The sequence below is a fragment of the Apodemus sylvaticus genome, chromosome 21 (genome assembly GCF_947179515.1).
Source record: "Apodemus sylvaticus chromosome 21, mApoSyl1.1, whole genome shotgun sequence".
Lineage (NCBI taxonomy): Eukaryota > Metazoa > Chordata > Mammalia > Rodentia > Muridae > Apodemus > Apodemus sylvaticus.
The window spans coordinates 9,452,389-9,471,775 of NC_067492.1; the positions used below are offsets into that span (position 1 = coordinate 9,452,389).

Here is a 19,387-nt window from a genome sequence, read left to right on the forward strand (position 1 = left end):
TAGACTGGGTGCAATGGTGGACCTCTGCAGTCCTAGCACTTGGGAGATGGAGCAGAAGATCAGAAGTTCAAGGCCATCCTTGACTCCATATCGATTCAGAAGCCAGCCTAAGCTGTCAGAAAGGGACGCAGGCCCCCACCGCTTACGAGGGTGGATGCAGATGGATCAGAAGTCGAGTCAACCCCAGCTACATAGTGGGTTCAAGGACAGCCAGGACCATAGGAGACCTCTCAAAAAATCCTAAGACACAGCACCTGCCCTGGGCCCGCCGTCACCCCGTGGCACGCTCACCATGTACTCCATGTTGGAGGCAGGGGGATACACCTGGCCTCGTAGCTTGTTGTGCAGCATGAGGATTTCCTGGCGGTCTGACATGGGGATGGCCCTGCGCACGCGCGAGTGTGGCTCTGTGTCCTGGTATCTGCTCAGCAGCTTCTCCAGGCTCGTGGTGTTGGGAAGGAGAAAGGCCTGCACTCCGCAGACCAGCAGAGCTAGCCCCACCGGGACCATCCTGTTCAGAAGACAGCTCATGGCTCCACGCCTGCAGCCACAACTGAGGGGATGGGGCAGCCTGGGCTCCTGAAGTAGGGCTGGGCACCGGAAGGTTCTGGAAGGAAAAGAGGAAGTAGGAGACGGCAAATTAGAACCAGGTCAACCATGCCCAGTGCCACCTCATCAGAACAGGGAAGGCTCGGTCCCATTAGCCAAAGTTGCCTCTAGTTTTTGCTCATACAGAAACATCAGGTATGTAAACTGTCATGTGAGCTTGGGAGTTCTAGGGACAAGGTGGACACGGGTAGGGAGAGAATGGAAGACGAGGTGGAGTTCTAGAGAGTTATTTGCTGTCTCAGGAGGCAGGCAGAGCCAGAATGCTCTCTAGTACCCTGAAGTATTATTACCCATTCTACAAATGGGACAGCTTGGGTTAAGGAGTTGGTGCTAAAGTGGTGTTCTTAGGGCTAGTGGGTGTTCACTGTCTGTTTCATGACCCTCTCTGGAAGGGCTTCCACTTTGACCTGAGAATACCAACACACCCAATTCAGGGACGGGGACACCCAAAAGCCAGACAATCAGGTCTGGCTCTGAGGTTCTTGCATACTGTCCTGCCTTCTGGGAAGGAAGCTCGAGGCAGGTCAAGAGGTGACAATGTAGATAAGGACTCGCTAATGAAGCCTCTGAGATGCTTAGCCAGGGAACGCCCCTGGAAATCCTCCAGGGTCCCAGGCAAGCCTGTGTAAGAGCAAAGGCAGGGCTCAGCTGCTCTCTTGTATGCCAGAGTCAAACCCTGCCCTACTCCAAGGGAGGAGGCCTCAGGGGCAGAGACCACGCAATGCCCACTGTGTGCAATGGCTCAAGCCAGAAAGCACACCAAGAATGCAGAACATTCAGAGTGCCCAAGCTATCTTGGGTTGGTCACACCACCATAAATGCGCATCCCAAGCTGCAGAGTCAGGTCAAAGTGACACGCCAAAACATGTCACTGCTCTCCACCCTGGGATCGTGGCAATGCCCCACCTGTGTTTCTCTGTGCTTGACTAGCATGAAGGGAAGGACCCAAAGCATTCACTGTCATGTGACCTGACTGTGACCAACCAGATGAAACCCCAGAAGCAGATAGAATCAGAGTACAATCAGTAAGAGAAACGGTGGATCGGTTGGTGGTGGGAAATGGGATAGAGAACTATACAGGGGGTAAAAGGAGCCAAGAAATATAGCATAGTGCTAAGTTTAAAACCTGGTAGAAGATGATATTGTGTGTATGTTTGATACACAGGGCTAGGGTTACAGCTCAGCAATGGGCCACCTGGCCGCCTTCCATTCCCAGAGCTGGAAAAGGACAGACAGAAAAAGACAACATACAGAGTCATATGTGTATGTGTGTGTAAGTGTGTATGTATATGTATGAATGTACATACACACATACATATACATAATACATATACATGTATATGTACATACATACATATACATACACACCTATACAAGTACACATATACCCAGTCATATATATATGTGCACATACACATACACAGTCATATATATATATACACATACACAGAGTCATATATATATATACACATGCACAAAGTCATATATATACACACACAGTCATATATATATACACACACACATATATACACATATACACACAACATACAGTCATATATATACACACACAAGTACACATACATACACAAAGACACAACACACAGATATACATTTGTATACATACACACTCAGACATACATGCATACAGAAACACACATATGCACATACACACACAAACACATATAAGTAAACACCCACACTCTTGAATGTGCCTATGCACAGATCCACACACATAGACACATCCTACTATAAATAACAAAACTTTAAGGTATCATGACACAGACACAAGCAGAGAGACTCATATGAGAGGAAGGACACCGGGAGATGATACCACCTGCAAGCCAGGGGAGACCCGGGGAGGAGCCAGCCCCACCCACAGCTCCATCTCTGGCTCCTGGTCTCCGGCACTGCAGCAGCCATGTGAACTGTGGGGTCTAACCACAACAGAGCAACTCCACACCAGGCAATACAGGAGCAAGAAGAGGGGTCTCACACACACAAAGGCAAAAGCACTCACAAACATAAATAAATCGGATTTTGAAATGTTTAACAAACATCCCGAAGGGCTGGGATGCACGGGACGGAGCACCTTCCTCAGCACTGTGTGTGCGTGTCTGCCTCAGCACTGTGTGTGCGTGTCTGCCTTTTCTGTAAAGGCTATGTGCTATGTGCTTGCCGTGGGGTGCACCCGGAGGTCAGAGGACACCTTGCTGGACTCAGTGTGGGTCCCGGAGATCAGATGTAGGTCATCTGGCTAGGTGGCAAGTCCCTTCACCCACTTCCTAAGTCTCATCTCACTGATCCCAAGACCTTTTGTGAAGGAGCAGTATACGCGTTCCCGGTTGCCTAGATTTTAGCAATGACTGAGACGATCCTGACAGTTTGGCGGCTTTTAGGAGTCCTATTCTTTTCTAGTCTCCACCTGAGCACCTGCTGCCATGCTCCCCATTACCCAGAAGTACCGTCCTACGCCTCCCATTCTATAAATGGGACAGCTAGAGTTAAAGTAGCTGCCCAACACTGGACAGTCAGAGACAGAAGCTGGGGCTGGAGAGGTGTTCTTAGGGCTAGAGGGGTGTTCACCGTTTCACGACTCTCCAGAAGGCTTCCATTTTGACTCCTTCCAACGCACCCGACTCAGGGACAGCCAAGCAACTGGGTCTGGCTCTGAGGTTCTGGCATCCTATCCTGCCTCTTGGGAAGGATGCTGGGAAGCTAGTCAAGCAATGACTCTGCAGATGAGGACCCCTAATGTGTCACTCCAGGAAGACAAATGGAGCCCCTGGGACTCTTAGCCAGGACACACACACCCTCCTCGGCAAACGCATGTGCAGTACCCTCTGTGCTGTATCTTTGCCACTGTGTGTGGGCTGCCCTCTCCAGCTGCAGCCCTTCCTCATTTTTCTCCGGTTTTCAGCTGCTCACAGTGGGGGCCAGGGTCCCGGCTCTCCCGATCTCTGGAATAAGGCTTGCACTCCAGGGCTCTTGTCTCTCACCTGATTCTCCTTGGCCTTGCCAAATTCCACATCCTTTTTCCTTTCCATGTATGGTATGCATGTGCGAATATGCATGTCACCATATGTTTGCCTGTACGGCCACAGTGCGCACATGAACGTGGAAGCCAGATGTCTTGTTCACTTACTCTGCACCTCACGTACTGAAGGAGAGTCTCTTGCCGTTTCATCTAACCTAAGTAGCCAGCTTGCTCCAGGGATCCCGCCTCTGTCTCCAGTGCGCCGGAACTGGGGACCACAGGTTCTACAGGGGTTCTAACGATCTGAACCCTGACCCCGACACTTGTGCAGGAATCTGTTTACACCCTGAGCCATCCCTCAGACCCTCAACACCATTTCTAGAGGAGTCTCCTCCTACCAACCTTCCAACACTCCATCACTCACTGACTTGAACTGTCCCCATGGGGGGCTGCAGGGCCACACAGCTAAGAGGGACTCTGCAAGGTTTCCTTCTCTTTTGCTACAGTGACAGAACAGAATCCAAGTGTCAGGATCCATCTAGGAAGGGCTAAGGCTAGCAAGTGGCCTTCCTGGAGCTAGCCCTCCTTTTCGCATGGCCTAAGGTAGGTGAGCTCTGAGAGGCAAGGCCCCAAGAGACTTCACCTCAGGACTGCTTCTCACTGCTGAGATGTCTTTCCTGTCACTATGACGTGGCCTGAGGATTCCTGGACATCAGCCCACCCTGTGGAGCAGACCTCCTTCAGATCAACATAAAGATGAACTTTCATGAATGAATGCTGTTTGGATGAATTTATAGAATTCCTGATTTGATTCAAATAATCTTAGGAAGAAAAACTTTAAGAAATGGTTTTAGTTGTTCTGCTAGAAAGATGTAATAAAGTTAGAATGAAGACTAGAATGTGCCCATTCCTCATAACAGTAAATAAAGGCTGCATTATAAGAAATACAATGAGCTTTCGTAATCACACTAAAAAGAGAAACAGACTTGGTATAAGTTTGTGTTCAAGTCAAAACATTCAGGTCCAAGGATGAAGTTACAGGTGTGCACTAAGATAAGGTCATAAGAAACTGTTGCTTTGAGCTGGAGAGATGTTTCAGTGGTTAAGAGTACTGTCTGCTCTTCCAGAGGTCCTGAGTTCAATTCCCAGCAACCACCTGGTGCCTCACAACCATCAGTAATGGGATCTAATGCCCTCTTCTGGTGTGTCTGAAGACAGCTACAGTGTACTCACATACATAAAATAAATAAATCTTAAAAAAGAAACTGTTGCTTTGAGCTTATAATGAGCTCATAGACTGAAACACTGCTTTCAACTTAATTTCAACATCCTTCTGTAACTCCCCTTTGTAACATTTTATCTCTGAGATAATTTTCTAAAGAATCTTTGTCTAAAAAGGTATAAAAAGGCCAGAGAAAAGAATAATGTTGTTGGTGGGAAGGAAAAAAAAAGAAATAATGTTGTTGGTTTGAGGACTCTCCCTCATCCATCCATCCATCTATCCACCCACCCATCCATCCATCCATCCATCCATCCATCCATCCATCCATCTACCCACCCATCCATCCATCCATGCATGCATCTACCAAATGTGTATGTCTGCTTGTCTATGTGTAGGTAAGAAGACTGGCCAAAATATGCGTGTGTGTGTGTGTGTGTGTGTGTGTGTGTGTGTGAGAGAGAGAGAGAGAGAGAGAGAGAGAGAGAGAGAGAGAGAGAGACTGTATACTGAATGTATATATACCTGTGTGAATGAATTTTGTATTTTCCTTTTCTTTTCTCTCTGGTTCAGAAAGAGTTAACAAGCCTGCTCAAGAGTTAACAACTCTGGGAGCTCTTGGCTAGCCAGAGAAGGGAGAGCTAGCAATAAATCCTTTACCTAATCCCCTGCTGCTATACAGCAAGAGTTAATTATCAGAAACCAGAGGCATTTAGCCTTGGAATAACAGAGTTTAGGCAAGGTAAATATTACCATCCCTGCCTCCCAGACCTGGAAACCCTCTAGCTGCCGAAAAGGTCACCGGTACCCAGGAGACCCCAGCCAGCTAAAGCATGCAACTCCCACAAGGACAAGCCAAGAGGGCTACAGAAAGCTTGGGCAATGCTCTTTAACCCCGGGGATCAATGGTGAGACTCGGATTTTGAAATCAGCCCTGCTGGACTGCCTATATTGCTAGGACTGGCATGCACTGAGACATGACTGTGGACGGAAGATTCTGTAGCCCCATTTCACAGCACACAAAACTGAGTCCTGCACACGGTAACAGGCGTGGGAGTCTGGGCAGCCAATTGGAGGGTGAGCTTTTTTTGAAAGCTTGAGAACTCAACACAGTTTCCATTGCTTTAGCCTTCCAGTGACCCTCCCAGTGCCGGATGGTACTCGATGCCATTTAAAGGTTGAGAAGCAGACTTGTTGAAAAGCTAGCTCCTGGTCCAGATATAAGGGGCCAACAGGGAAGATTGTTGCATCATGTAGCCCAGCTGCTCTGTGTTTGAGGAAGCCTGCCAAAAAGATGTCAGGGCTAAGACACCAGCTGCTGGCCCGGCCTCCGCACACGCTGTTCCTGCAGCCCAGCCCCTGACCCCAGAGTGCCCGCCGCCAAGCCTGCCGGTGAACCTCTGCTCACCATGAACTCCCCTTCCTGGAAAGCCTTGTGGGAATTAATCACTCCGCAGACCTGTCAGCTCACTCACCCCTGAGTCCCAGAGTCTGTCTGACACATCTCTGTTCGATAAATATTTATGGAATGAGTGAGGAGGGGCATGTCTCCTCCGGTCTGCATCAGAAGAGCCATATAAGGGCTGTGGTCCATGGGGGCCTCTCTGACGGCTGCATCCTGGGCTTTCATGGAAACAGAACCTGGGTCTGACCCTTGACATTGCTTCTTGACAGCTGTGTGGCCTCAGACAAAAGCATTGAGCTTCTCTGCATGTGGGGGGCGGCGAGCTAAGCCCGGCGGTTCTGACTGATGGAGATAATGAATTGGTCCGAGCAGAAGCCACACTGCAGTGTGGTTTCAAAGGCTGGAACTGGGGGTCGGAACTCAGCTCGGTCAGGAGAATGTCTGGCATACACAAAGCCCTCTCTTCCATCCTCTGCTACAGAGTGAGCTTGAGGCTAGCCTGAGCTACCTGAGACCCAATCTCAAACAAACAAGCAAAAGACAGGAGCTGGCACCGAGGGCATGGAGCTGATAGGGCAGTCCTCCCTGCAGCTCTTAGTTCAACATCTCAGCTTTGCCTGAGCAAGATAGAACTTAAAAATACTGTTAAGCATCTGGAACTTGGGAGAAAGGAACCCCAGGACACTCAATGCAGTAGCCTTTTAGCCTGGGTCTCTTGGCTTTCTGGGGAAGAAGGGGCCAGGACATCAGGTTGGAGGGTCATTCATTGCCAACCCTCTGGCTGGAAACCACCCAGACAACTGTGCCTGCAGATGGAGGTCATCTCCCTTTGGGAGCCCATTTCCTCTGTGTCACAGGCCAGTCTGTCTGGGAGCTGGCCCCCCAGCACTGGGTCTGGTCGCTATGCACCTTGCCGCTAGCGTTCACAATGGGTTTCCTTATGTGCTGGGACCTGGATGGTGGACACCCAAGCACACAGCCCGTTGCTCACCCTGTCCCTCGGCGTCCACGTCGTCCCACTGCGGCCGATTCCCAACCACGGACCCATGCGAAGCCACTAAAGACAGTGTCTGTAGGAAAAACCGCTGTAATTCCCCACTGGCCCTCAGCCATGCCGAGGCACAGGCGAGTGAGAAGCAGTTTAAAAGGTCTCAGCCGTAGGACTCAGGCGGCCTCTCATTGAAATGTGACTGCCTTTCTTCAAGTCTGTATGAGTTAGCCTCCGCAGAGGTTCTGCTTTCCGGTGTGTGACCTATCAGAAAAATCGAGCTATCAGCCCCGCATACCAAAGACTAATGAGTCCATATCCGAGATGACTTGACCAAGGCGTGGCAAGTGGGGATGGCCCAGCAGTGTACCGGCCCCTTCGTTACTGGAATCTCTCTCGTGTGTCATCATCTGCACAACAGATGGGCTCACTGATTTCATTAGCCCCATTTCACAGATGAGGAAATAGAGGACAGTAAACAAAGATAGTAAACAGTCTGGTGGATCAGAGAAGGCCTGAGGGGCAGGGACAGTCTCCCATCTGTCCACCTTACCCAGGCAGCACCTCTGTTCCACTGCCCCACATCGATGAGATGCCACAGCCCAGAGACCTACTCACTGGACAGCCACTGACCCCACACACAGCCGAGGGCTTTCCCAGCTCTCTCGTCCTCAAATCTAACGAGGGAGAGACGAAGTCTTAGCAAGAAGCCAAGGACAGATCAGAGTCATACCCACAAACCACCCAGAAATCCTGGGAATGAAGCGTGGCTGGGAGGAGGGACATCCCCACCCCCATCCCTGCCCCCAAGAAGATCTCAGTGATCCAGGCTGGGCAGGGAACGTCCCGTTACACAGTTACAGACGCCTGGGTGAGCAGCAGACAGCAGGCGGTGGCGGCTCCCCTCCTAGCTGGATCCCGTCTGCTTTTTGACAGGTTCAAGGTCAGACCCAAGGGAGATGAGAGGCTGGCTCCGTCCCTGCTGGCCACCCCACCTTTACTCCAGCTCCCCACACCTAGGTGCTGATCCGCCATGCTCTCTGCCTTACAGGATCATGTGTCCTCCGTGCCTCCAAAAAGAGACACTGGTCCTTCGGGAAATCACGGAAAAAAATCAGCTGCTTGGCAGATAAAAGAATGCTTTCACATTAACCGCGTGCTTTACCATTAAGCAATATCTTCTTATCGCTTTTTATTTTGAACGACGATCTCACTAAGACGCCTAGGCTGTCCTTGAACTTGTGATCTTCCCGCCCCAGTTCTTCCAGGAGATGGGATCAAAGGCCTAAAGTACTAAGCTAGACTAGTTCTGAACAAAAAGAATACTCAGTCAACAAACATTTAAACTACTTTGTGCTAAAACCAAGCATGTCCCGTGCACGTCAAGATAATTAAGTGCCTGGATGACAAATTAATGTTTTCTTAGAAATAACCCATGTGTAACTCCTAGGCCTGACTTCCTTCTGTTGATGTGGGGGAAGTTTCTATGGCAACGATTCGCATCATATTCTGGATAAGGAAATGGCTGGTGCCACAGTCATAAGCAGTGTAGGAACATGTCGGAGTCGGGCCTGGGTTCAAATCCCATCCTGTAAGGAAAGCTACCAGCTCCCCACAGGGTCATTACCTCTCCACAGCTCTAGTTCCTCAGGGACACGGCAGGGCAGGGCCGGGACAGGTGTAAAGACCACAGGATTCACCACCTATCTGGCCAAGGCCCTCAGTGCCTCTTTCCCTTCTGAGTGACTTTGGAATCCCAGACTACCTTTTCTTGAGAAACGGGGACAGCCAGGACTAGCTGCACAGCCCCATTATTATGCCCCTAGGAAGGCAGAACAGTTTCAGCATGGCAGAGCCGGGAACTAGATGTGGGGTCTTCTCTGTCAGGCTCCACAGAGAAGCAAGTCCTGAGATCCTGCCCATAAAGGGAGATTTTGCCAGGTCAACATTGGTCCTGGGAGCTAGGTTGGAAAAGGCCCCTGCAGAGGTGAGGCCATGATCCCCGTGGCTGGGGGTGGATGAAGGAGGAAGCCATGAGGGGATCCCATCTGCACGTACTGAAGTCAAGCACAGAGAAGAAGCCAGTCACAGGCAGCCAGAGCCGGTAGCCAGCAGGGGGTTTGAAGGCAGCTATAAGGAGCCCTGCTGAGAGGCCCAGTGCTGAGAGGATCCTCTGTAGGAAGTAAGTGCTGGCTGAGGTCTGCTTTAACTTTAAAAGCCTGTGCACGGGCAGCAGGCAGGCAGAACCTCACCTTTGCGTGTGGCCCAAAGCCAGCCAGACTCCGAGGATTAAACACACACAGTTCCTTCATCTGAAGTTTAAACCTGGCCTGCACCAGGTTTAGAAGTCTGGAAACGGTTACCCCGAGGGTGGGGCGTCGGGAGGGCCTGAGGGACCTCTGTAGGCCTTCTGGGCTCAGTTTAGCCTTATCTGGGAGGAGTTTACCTGACAGCGGCTGAGTGATGCTCTCTCCTCTCTTAGATGCTGAGCTGCAGTGAAAACTAGGTTTATTTTAAGTTGGAAATTTCCCAGACTATTTGAAAGATGAATTACAAGAGCCATGAATGGCCGGTCAGGAACATCACCAGCACACAGGAGAGAGTCACACCCATCCAAGGCTAGCCCCTCGAGAGTCTCTAGGCTTAGACTGGCCACAATGCCCCTGCAAAGTAAACCAAGAGGAAAGAGTCCAGATAAGGGCCAGCCGGGGAGCGTGGAGCCCAGACAGGGCCGGGTTCATCCCAAAGCTGGCAGGACACGTTGTCCCACACTGCCAAGGCCCTGATGAAAATATCTCTTGGTGCTAGCCTGGCTGCCGGGGTCCTGGAAATAAATAGTGTGTTCAGCCACGGAGGAGGACAGCTAGGATGTGTAGGGAGCTGTGTGTGTGTCTGTCTCTGTGTCTGTGTGTGTCTATGTGTGTGTGTGTGTGTCTGTGTGTCAGTGTCTGTGTCTGTGTGTCAGTGTCTGTGTCTGTGTGTGTGTGTATGTCTTGTGTCAGTGTCTATGTGTGTGTGTGTATGTTTGAGTGTCAGTGTATATGTGCTATGTGTATATGGGTCTGTGTGTGTATCTGTGTATGTGTCTGTGTGTCAGTGTGTAAGTGTCCATGTGTATGTGTGTCTCTGTGTGTCTATGTATGCGGTGTATGTAGAGTCTCTGTGTGTGCCTGAGTCTCTTTGTGTGTGTCTTTGTGCATGTGTCTGTGTGTATGTCAGTGTGTATGTCTATGTGTCTTTGTGTGTCTGTGTGTGTCAGTGTGTATGTGGTGTGTGTGTGAGTCTCTCTGTGTATGTATCTGTCTGTGTGTGTATCTGTCTGTGTATATCTGTGTGTGTCTGTGTGTGTATATATGTGTGTGAATCTCTGTGTGTGTATATCTGTGTGTGTGTGTCTGTATCTGTGTGTGTGTATCTGTGTGTGTGAGTCTGTATGTGTGTCTCTGTTTGTGTGTGTCTGTGTGAATCTGTGTGTGCATTTCTGTGTATGTGTGTGAGAGTCTCTCTGTGTGTATCTGTCTGTATGTGTATCTGTCTGTGTGTATCTATGTGTGTCTGTGTGTGTGTGTGTCTTTGTGTGTGTGAGTCTGTATGTGTGTCTCTCTGTGTGTGTATCTGTCTGTGTGTATCTATGTGTGCCTGTGTGTGTGTGTGTCTTTGTGTGTGTGAGTCTGTATGTGTGTCTCTGTGTGTGTGTATCTGTCTGTGTGTATCTATGTGTGCCTGTGTGTGTGTGTGTCTTTGTGTGTGTGAGTCTGTATGTGTGTCTCTGTGTGTGTGTCTGTGTGTGTGAATCTTTGTGTGTGTGTTTCTGTGTATGTGTGTGAGAGTCTCTGTGTGTATGTGTGAGTCTGTGTGTGAGTCTGTATGTATGTATGTATCTGTGTGTGTGTATGTGAGTCTATGTGTGTATGCTCTTCAGAAGTCATACCCCTTATTTATGTGTTTACATTTTTAGAATGGTTTCTCCCTGGCCTGGGACTTGCAGATTCAGCTAGGCTTGCTGAATAGCAAGCCACAGTGCTAGACACACAGGCACATGCCACCACACCCAGCATCTTTATGTGGGATCTAGGGATTGGTCTTGGGTCACTGGACTTGTACAACAAGCACTTTGTCACCTGAGCTGTCTCCACAGCCCCACAGCTTGGCGCAGGGCTGGGCTCAGAGGAGGTCAGTAGATGCACCCAGCAAGGCACACTCCAGAAGGATCCCAAGGTCTTTGTGACACTCACTCACTAGGGTCCCAGAGTATCTGGAACCAGCCCTGTGCAGAGTGCCACCAGGTGCTGTGTGCTTCCCAAGAAAGGTTTTGGTTTTTGGCTTGCTACTAAGCCAGGGCTCCCACATGCTGTGCAGCTAAGGGAAACCCTGGCCCCAAACACTCTGCCCCTTGGCTCTGGGTTACAAGGATATTTCAGCCACCGAGCTCCTCCAGAGGCAGGAGGACTGGCAGATTCGAGGCCAGCCTTGGCCACATAGCAATAACTATTTAGAAAAGAAGAAGAGGACGCCAGTTGCACTTCCTGGTTCAGATGACGCCTGGTCACTTGTGTTTCTGCTGAAGCCACGGGGTCACTGTGGTCTGGGGACCACACTTAGGGAATCCCTGCTTCTAGGAGCCTGGCTAGCACCTCCTTGGTCCACACCTTGGGTTTTCTTGTTGTACCTGTTTGCTTGGGGCAGGGTCTCACAGAGCCCAAGTGAACCCTGACTTCATCACGTGGTTGAGGATGACCTTGAATTCCTGATCCTCCTGCCTCCGTCTCCAGCTCTAGGGTTACGGGTATGTGCTGCCACGCCCTGTTGACGGGGTGCTGGGATCGGAACCCCGGGCTCCGTGCACACTACGCAAGTGTTCTTTCAGCTGAGTCACCTTCCCCTGCTTTGACTCAGCGTTTCCTAGGCCCCAACACATCCAGAGCTTAGTCCTTACCTCTACTAGCATGTAGTTCATCTTTTATACAGAAGGGGTTGCTGTGAGTATTTCAAGAAATTTATATTTTTCAAGTCATTTTATTCCTGGACCTCATGAAGACGCTGATAACTTGCTATGAAGAGCCATTGGGAATAAAATCAGAGCAAACGTACGGTGGCCACAGGTCAGAGGTCAGTTACGGGGGCTTGCTCTTTGTTGGCAAAGGAGATCAATGTAAGGCCTCGATGACCCTATCAGATGCCTTCATTACCCTGTAAGTACAGGGATGCATAAGCAGCATTCAGATCCCCAAGGTCCCTGGAATCCCCTCACTCTGGCAACACACCTGATTCTAGAAGAAGCAAAAGGGTTGGAGAGATGGCTCAGCGGTTAAGAGCACTGACTGCTCTTCCAGAGGTCATGAGCTCAAATCCCAGCAACCACATGGTGGCTCACAACCATCTGTAATGGGATCGGATACACTCTGCTGGTGTGTCTGAAGACAGCTACAGCGTACTTACATAAATAAATAAATCTTAAAAAAAAAAATAGAAGCAAAAACCTCCATCTCCTTCAGGACTTGCTCCTAGATAGAAGTTGCTTAGTGGTGCAACCAATGACCGCAAGACAGACCCAGCCACCCTGAGCTGACCCTTCACCCTGGCCATTTCTACTCCAGGCCTGTGGAGCTCTGCCTGGTGCAGTCATTAGCTCTTTCAGTCACTTTTCCTTTTCCTGAAATACAGTCTCTTTGGTCTGGTGTCCTGGACCCACTTCATAAAGCGTCAGAAGACACCAGCTTGATGCCAGCTCCCAGACCTTGAGAGCAAGTGGGGCTCTTTCTGCCTGAAGGGTGTGAGGACAGGGCTAGCTCTGGGGTCTCTGACCTACAAGCAAAATGGAAGCACAGTTGCCTTTCGTTCTGGGATGTTACCATTCAGTATCAAAGCACGACATGTTCCAGAACCAGGATTGAAAATGTGGGCTTTCATAATTTGTAAGAGTTTTTTTTTTTTTTTTTTTTGCTTTTTTGTTTTTAATGATGAGCCAGAAGTTGCAAAATCCCTCATTAGCCACCTCTACCCCCACCCCCTCCCGATTCTGTGGCTTTTTCCTAAACTGACTCAGCACTGGAGGCCCAGCAAACCTCCTTCTGGCTGGATCATTGTGTCCTCATGGCCTGGAAAAGAGGGGGGGGGGCTGCCCGAAAGTACCACAGTTATAAGCTGGGGGTCGGAGACAGAGCAGGGCTCCCCCAAGGCAATGTCTCAGACATGATTCTCAGTGGGTTTCTGTGACTCAGGACAAGACGTCAGCCCTGCCACAAAACTCTAGGCAATAGTGTCTGTGTGTACCCACTACGGTGAGAGCCCGGCTGATACCACCTCACAGAGGGTGAAGGAGCCAGCTTTCTCACCGTTACACATCCAATGGCCATGCGACCTGCTGTCTCCTCTGCACACATACATGCACAGAACCACACACACAACTGGAGCAGGATCTCCCAACCCAAGAGTCTTGACCTCATCACATAGTTGAGGATGACCTTGAATTCCTGATCCTCCTGCCTCCGTCTCTAACACTAGGATTAGGTGGGTGAGCCCTACTCTAAAGCACTAGACGTACAGCTGGGCCCCAGCTCAGCCCCACTGTAGGGTCAGAGGAAGGTGCTGTACCAGAAGACAAATGTGACCATCACAGCAGAGTGTGCCACAAGGCTTGTCGTGACATAAGGGTGCTCTTAGCATCTCCAGGTACCTGGCTCCGGGTTGGTGGGGGTGGGGTGGGGGGACGGGAGGGAGGGCAAGATGTTTGTAGAAGTATGCAAAGGAAGATATGCTCTACAGAGAGTGGGAGTTGCAACTCAGAGGCACCTGCCTAGAACCAGGCTGGTTTACAGAGCAAGTTCCAGGCCAGCCAAGGCTACATTGTGAAACCTTGTCTCAAGAAAGATAAAAGAAAAATGCAGCAGAAGTATTCAGATATGGGCTACCAAACTAGTGGATCTTGCAAACACCCAGGCACAGAGACCGCATGCTGGGGCTGAAGCCTGGGGTATATAACTGATCAAGCACACAGGAGGAACAGTGTTCTGAACCCAGATGATTGCGTTGGCCATACAACACTACCAAGCTACTCAATGCCTCCCAGTTGTGTACTTTATGATGTTGAATGTTAGGAGGGCTGAGGAGATGTCTCAGCAAGCAGTTAAGAAAGAGTGCTTGCATCCCCAATGGAGCAGCTAGAGAAAGGACCCAAGGAGCTGAAGAAGTTTGCAGCCCTACAGGAGGAGCAATAATATGTACCAACCAGTACACCCAGAGCTCCCAGGGGCTAAACCACCAACCAAAGAGTACACCTGGAGGGACCCATGGCTCCAGGTACATATGTAGCAGAAGATCACCATTTCAGACATCAACAGGAAGAGAGACCATGGGTGCTATGAAGCCTCGCTTCCCCAGAATAGGGGACTGCAAGTCAGGAAATGGGGTGGGGGGTGGGGGGAGACCTGGGGGGATGGGATAGGGGATTTTCGGAGAAGTAACTCAGAGTGGGGATACCATTTGAAATGTAAATAAAGCAAATATCTAATTTTTTTTTTTTTAAAGAGCACTTGCTATTCTTGCAGAGGACATAAGTTTGGTCCCCAGCATCTTTATGGGGTGATTCAGAGCCACCTGTAACTCCAGTGCCAAGGTGGGGTCTGGCACCTCTCCATCCTCTTTGGGCAGTACAATCCCAAGGACAGACCCACAGACAGATGCACATAAACACATAAAATAACTAAATGGGGGGTGGGGAGGCTGGAGATATGGCTCAGTGGTTAAGATCACCAACTGTTCTTCCGGAGGTCCTGAGTTCAAATCCCAGCAAACACATGGTGGCTCACAACCATCTGTAATGAGATCTGACGCCCTCTTCTGGTGTGCCTGAAGACAGCTACAGTGCACATACACATATAATAATAAATAAATCTTTTTTTAAAAAGGTGTTTAAAAAATAACTAAATAGATAAGTATTGTTTAAAGTAGTACAATTCGGGGCATTGGGGTGACTCAGCGGGTAGAAGGGCTTGCCACCAAGCCTGCCAACCTGAAGTTAGTCACCTCCTTAGAGCCACATAGACAGAAAGACAGACTCCATGAGTTATCCTCTGGCTTCAACACATTCACCCTGGCATGCCCACACACGCACATATGAATACCCATATATTCAGATGCATGCATGCATGCATGCGTGTGGACGCACACACTCAGTAAATAGTGGTTTTTTAAATTTAAGAGTAAAAATGATATAGTCTCTCTCTCTCTGTGTGTGTGTGTGTGTATGTGTGTGTGTGTGTTCTACTTTTTCAAGAAAAGGACAAGACAAAAACAACACTGATTGAATGCCTGGGACTCAGGACCTCGTCATGTGGCTGCCCCTGTCTGCTCTGTTGCTTGCAGGGTGCTCTGTTGGGGACATTGTGAGGTGCCCTATGTCCCCTAGCTGAAGGACCTCTCCATGAAATGAAATGCTGGCATTCTGGCCACACTGCTTTCCCATCCTGTAGAGCCATCCAATTATCAACCCCTTGACTGACGTGGGCTCTGCACATCTGGGACTCATCAAATGCAGTGAGTTAAAAAAAAAAATGTTTAAGCTTCTAGTCCCCAGAGCAGCAGACACGGAGGCAACTCCCCTACTCACAAATTACACTGGTGATGGAGAAGAACCTCGAGACAGCTCCCAAGGCCAAGGTCAGCACCAGGGCCCTGCCTGCAGACACTCCAGTGGAGTTCATGCAAGCGGATGCCATGCGGGGACTTTGAAGGGCCTCGGGATCCTCTTCCTCCACCAAAGTCCTCCCCCCTGTAGACCAACCCCGGCCTTCTGCAGCACAGCAGCCAGGCTCCGGGAGCCTCACTGACCCAGGCCACCAGGCAAAGGCTTTCAGTGTACCAACAGACCAAATCCTGGCAAGGAGCCCTGTCAGCACAATCCCTTCTTGCCCTACACCGCACCCCCAACCCCATCTGGGGCCAGGCTCCTGAAGATGCTAAGAGCACCCTTACGTCATGAGACAAGCCTTGTGGCACACTCTGCTGTGATGGTCACATTTGTCATCTGGTACAGCACCTTCCTCTGAACCTACAGTGGGGCTGAGCCGGGGCCCAGCTGTTCCGTGTTCTGCACATGTGTGCACTTTGAGCACCAATGGGTGGAGCATGCCAGCTCACAGGGCAGTCAAGAGATTGCTAGGGCCAGCCCAGGACAGACATAGCTGGCCATAAGGTGTTCTATGGAAGCATCAGGTGGCAGCCTTGCTGTAACTATCACTGCTGCTCTGGCTAAGAGTCAAGGCCTCTTCATTTCTCCTGAGAACCTTGTCCAGATGTTTGTCCTGGACCCCTTAGATAAAGCCCCTGTGAAGGTCAGGTTGAAGGTAGAGGCAGCAGTGGACAGATAGCTGTCTTTTAAAAAGGCTAGACCTGGGGGCTGGAGAGATGGCTCAGCGACTAAGAGCACTGACTGCTCCTCCAAAGGTCCTGAGTTCAAATCCTAGCAACCACATGGTGGCTCACAATCATCCATAATGAGATCTGATGCCCTCTTCCTGGAGTGTCTGAAGACAACTACAGTGTACTCACATATAATAAATAAGTAAATTTTAAAAAAATAATGGGGAGCTGGTGAGATGGCCCAGCGGTTAAGCGCACTGTCTGCTCTTCCAAAGGTCCTGAGTTCAAATCCCATCAACCACATGGTGGCTCACAACCATCCGTAATGAGATCTGACGCCCTCTTCTGGAGTGTCTGAAGACAGCTACAGAGTACTTACATATATAACAAATAAATAAATCTTTAAAAAAAAAAAAAAACTAGACAAAAAAAATGGCGGGACCTACAAGTCATGGGTGTTAATGTCCAGAGCCAGGCCCACCTACGGTGGTAAGATCACAAGCCACTCTACATTCAGCCCAGATTCAGGACTCTGAGCTACTGACCCAGGTCCCCAGGCACAGCCCCCAAGGCAGGCAATATAGCCCCACAGCTGCCAGTTCCTCCTGGGGTGAGATGGGGACCATGGCAGATGCAGGGTGTCAGCTGCATGCTCTTCATCTCTGTCCACTTGGGGCACGCAGCATGGTCCAGCCTTGATCTGCAGAGCTATCAGGCCCCGGACCTGATGTGTGGAGTACGGGATCATCTGGAGACGGCAGACCTACCCTACTTCACCAGGACGAGGAGCCCAGGGCTAACAGTGGACATTTCCAACCCACTCTTGGCTCCAGGCGAGCCAGGCATCCAGACAGCCTCTCACACCGGCTTAGTCACCCTAGCAACTCACCTTTCCCTGGAGAGGTGGCCAGTTCAAATTGCAGTGCAGCGACAGGAGTCTGGCGCAGAGTCTGTACCCCAAAGGAACTGGCTTTGGCTTTCCTCGTCTGGGGCCAATACTCCTGACAGCAGAACTTATTCAAGATGCCCACGTTAGGAAAAGACCCTGTAATGTGTTCCCTAAAACATTCTCTAGAAGAGTTGCCTGTAATCCTGACACTCGGGAAACTGGAACAGAAGGATGCCTGTGAGTTAGAGTCCAGACTGTGCTACACCTGGACACATCCATGTGAAGTTCTGGAGGCAGTCAGTGGTGGGTTCCAGACCTGTCTCTGCTGGTACAGCTCAATTTACCTCTCCAACCCTCCATACTTTTATCTGAAATAGTGTTAGGAGATCTCCTCACAGCAAGCCTATTGCCAAAGAAACTTAAAGGGGCATGGCTCTGTCATTTGGGACCAAAGGCACTTACCTGCCACCCTGGACCTTATCCCTCACAGAGTGAAACACCCCTCTACTGCAACTGAGCCGTCAGCGAGCCAGTTATAGACGCCCACTGACAACACACTACCGCCCCAAATGGTGGCAGATTGCACTGGGTGGGCTAAAGAGCGCGTGCCTCAGTGAAGGGCGAAGCACGAGCAGCGAGGCTAGAGATCCCAGCTCCTACTCAGCTTCCTAACCGTGAGTCAGTCAGTCCCGGGAAAAAACATAAACAAAAACAAACAAACAAACAAAAACTTCATAGCTGAAGCTCAACTTCTTCATCTGAAAAGGACTTTGCAGGTAAGGGCTCGGCAGACCAGCGACCCACAGCCCTGGAGCACCGCGTCTGCCTTAGGGCAAGAGAGACGGAAAAGGACAGAAAGAGGAGAGACATCGTAGCCGAAGCAGTGGGGTGGCTCAAAGTTCGAGAACAGCCTAGGCTACGCGACTTGTTCTCCTACAGACAAAAGAGCAGCGGGACCGAGTCCCTCTCACCTGCGCGGAACTCTGGCCTCAACCTGGGGAACGCTGGGCAAGGGAATTGCGGCTCTGGGACCCTGCGGATGTTGGGCGCTGCGAGTGGGTCCCGGACTTGAGCGCGGCCCCTAGTAGCTTCTTGGAGCATCCTGAGCCACGCCCCCAAGTCCACAGGCAGCGCTGATTGGGCTGCGAGGCGCCGGCCCCGCCTATCCCCGCCCCGCTGCTTTCGAGCGGGAGGAGGCACAGAGGACCACGATGAGCAAGGAGCGCGCGGCCCCTAGCCGTGACCATAAAAGTAGTTTTCATTGAGCACATTCTGCGCGTGGCAGGCTGGCCACTCTCAGACAGGCCGTGGCCTGCGGACCCCACCCCGTTCTACTACTCAAGTCAAAGACAGGACAACAGACCACCGGGAAGCACGTGCTGAACCTGGGTGTATCTATCCGCCACGACCTGTCCTCAGACTAGGAGGATCTAGGGGGTTCCCAGCAATCCAGAGAGGAGGCAACGTCTCACTTCTGTGGAGAGGTTATCCCACCTCTACAACAACCCCAGGGCGAGGTTCCAGTAAGCTTAATACCATGTGCCCCAGGGCATTTGGCATCTACCTGGAGCAAATATCCCGAGGTTAGAATCCTGGAAATTACTTTAGGTACAGTTGACACCCAAACCCTTAAAGGCAAATGAAGAAATGGGCCAGAAAAGACACCCCAGAATACTCAGTCACATATAGTGGGGCCGGAAAAGACCACCCAGCCACTAAGAGGCAGACAAAGCCTCCCACTAACACCTCCACAAATACTACCAGGAGTGGGTGCAGAAGAGCCCACTGGGGTCCTCAGGGGCCTAGACATGTTGGGGAACCTAGATTCCAACCGGAGATCTTTACCCAGCATGGTGCAGATAAAGATTCAGATATGTTAATATCTTTCCTTTCAACTCCCTTCCTTTCTGCCCTCAGTTCCAGAAGCACCGCCAAGCGACCTG

General features: G+C 50.5%; 1 protein-coding gene across 2 annotated transcripts in view; it reads right to left on the reverse strand.

The window, feature by feature from the left end:
• The window catches only part of Crispld2 (cysteine rich secretory protein LCCL domain containing 2), a 61,679-nt gene extending 43,146 nt beyond the window's left edge, over positions 1–18,533 (reverse strand). The window contains exons 1-3 of one of the 2 annotated variants that reach the window (XM_052166836.1): positions 18,416–18,533; positions 17,445–17,568; positions 292–607 (exon numbers count right to left, since the gene is read on the reverse strand). In XM_052166836.1, coding sequence (XP_052022796.1) covers positions 292–531 — 240 coding nt within the window. In that variant the 5' untranslated portion in view covers positions 532–607; positions 17,445–17,568; positions 18,416–18,533. The remainder of the gene's footprint in view (positions 1–291; positions 608–17,444; positions 17,569–18,415) is intronic. The other variant, XM_052166835.1, reaches the window with a different exon arrangement.
• Positions 18,534–19,387: the final 854 nt, after the last annotated feature.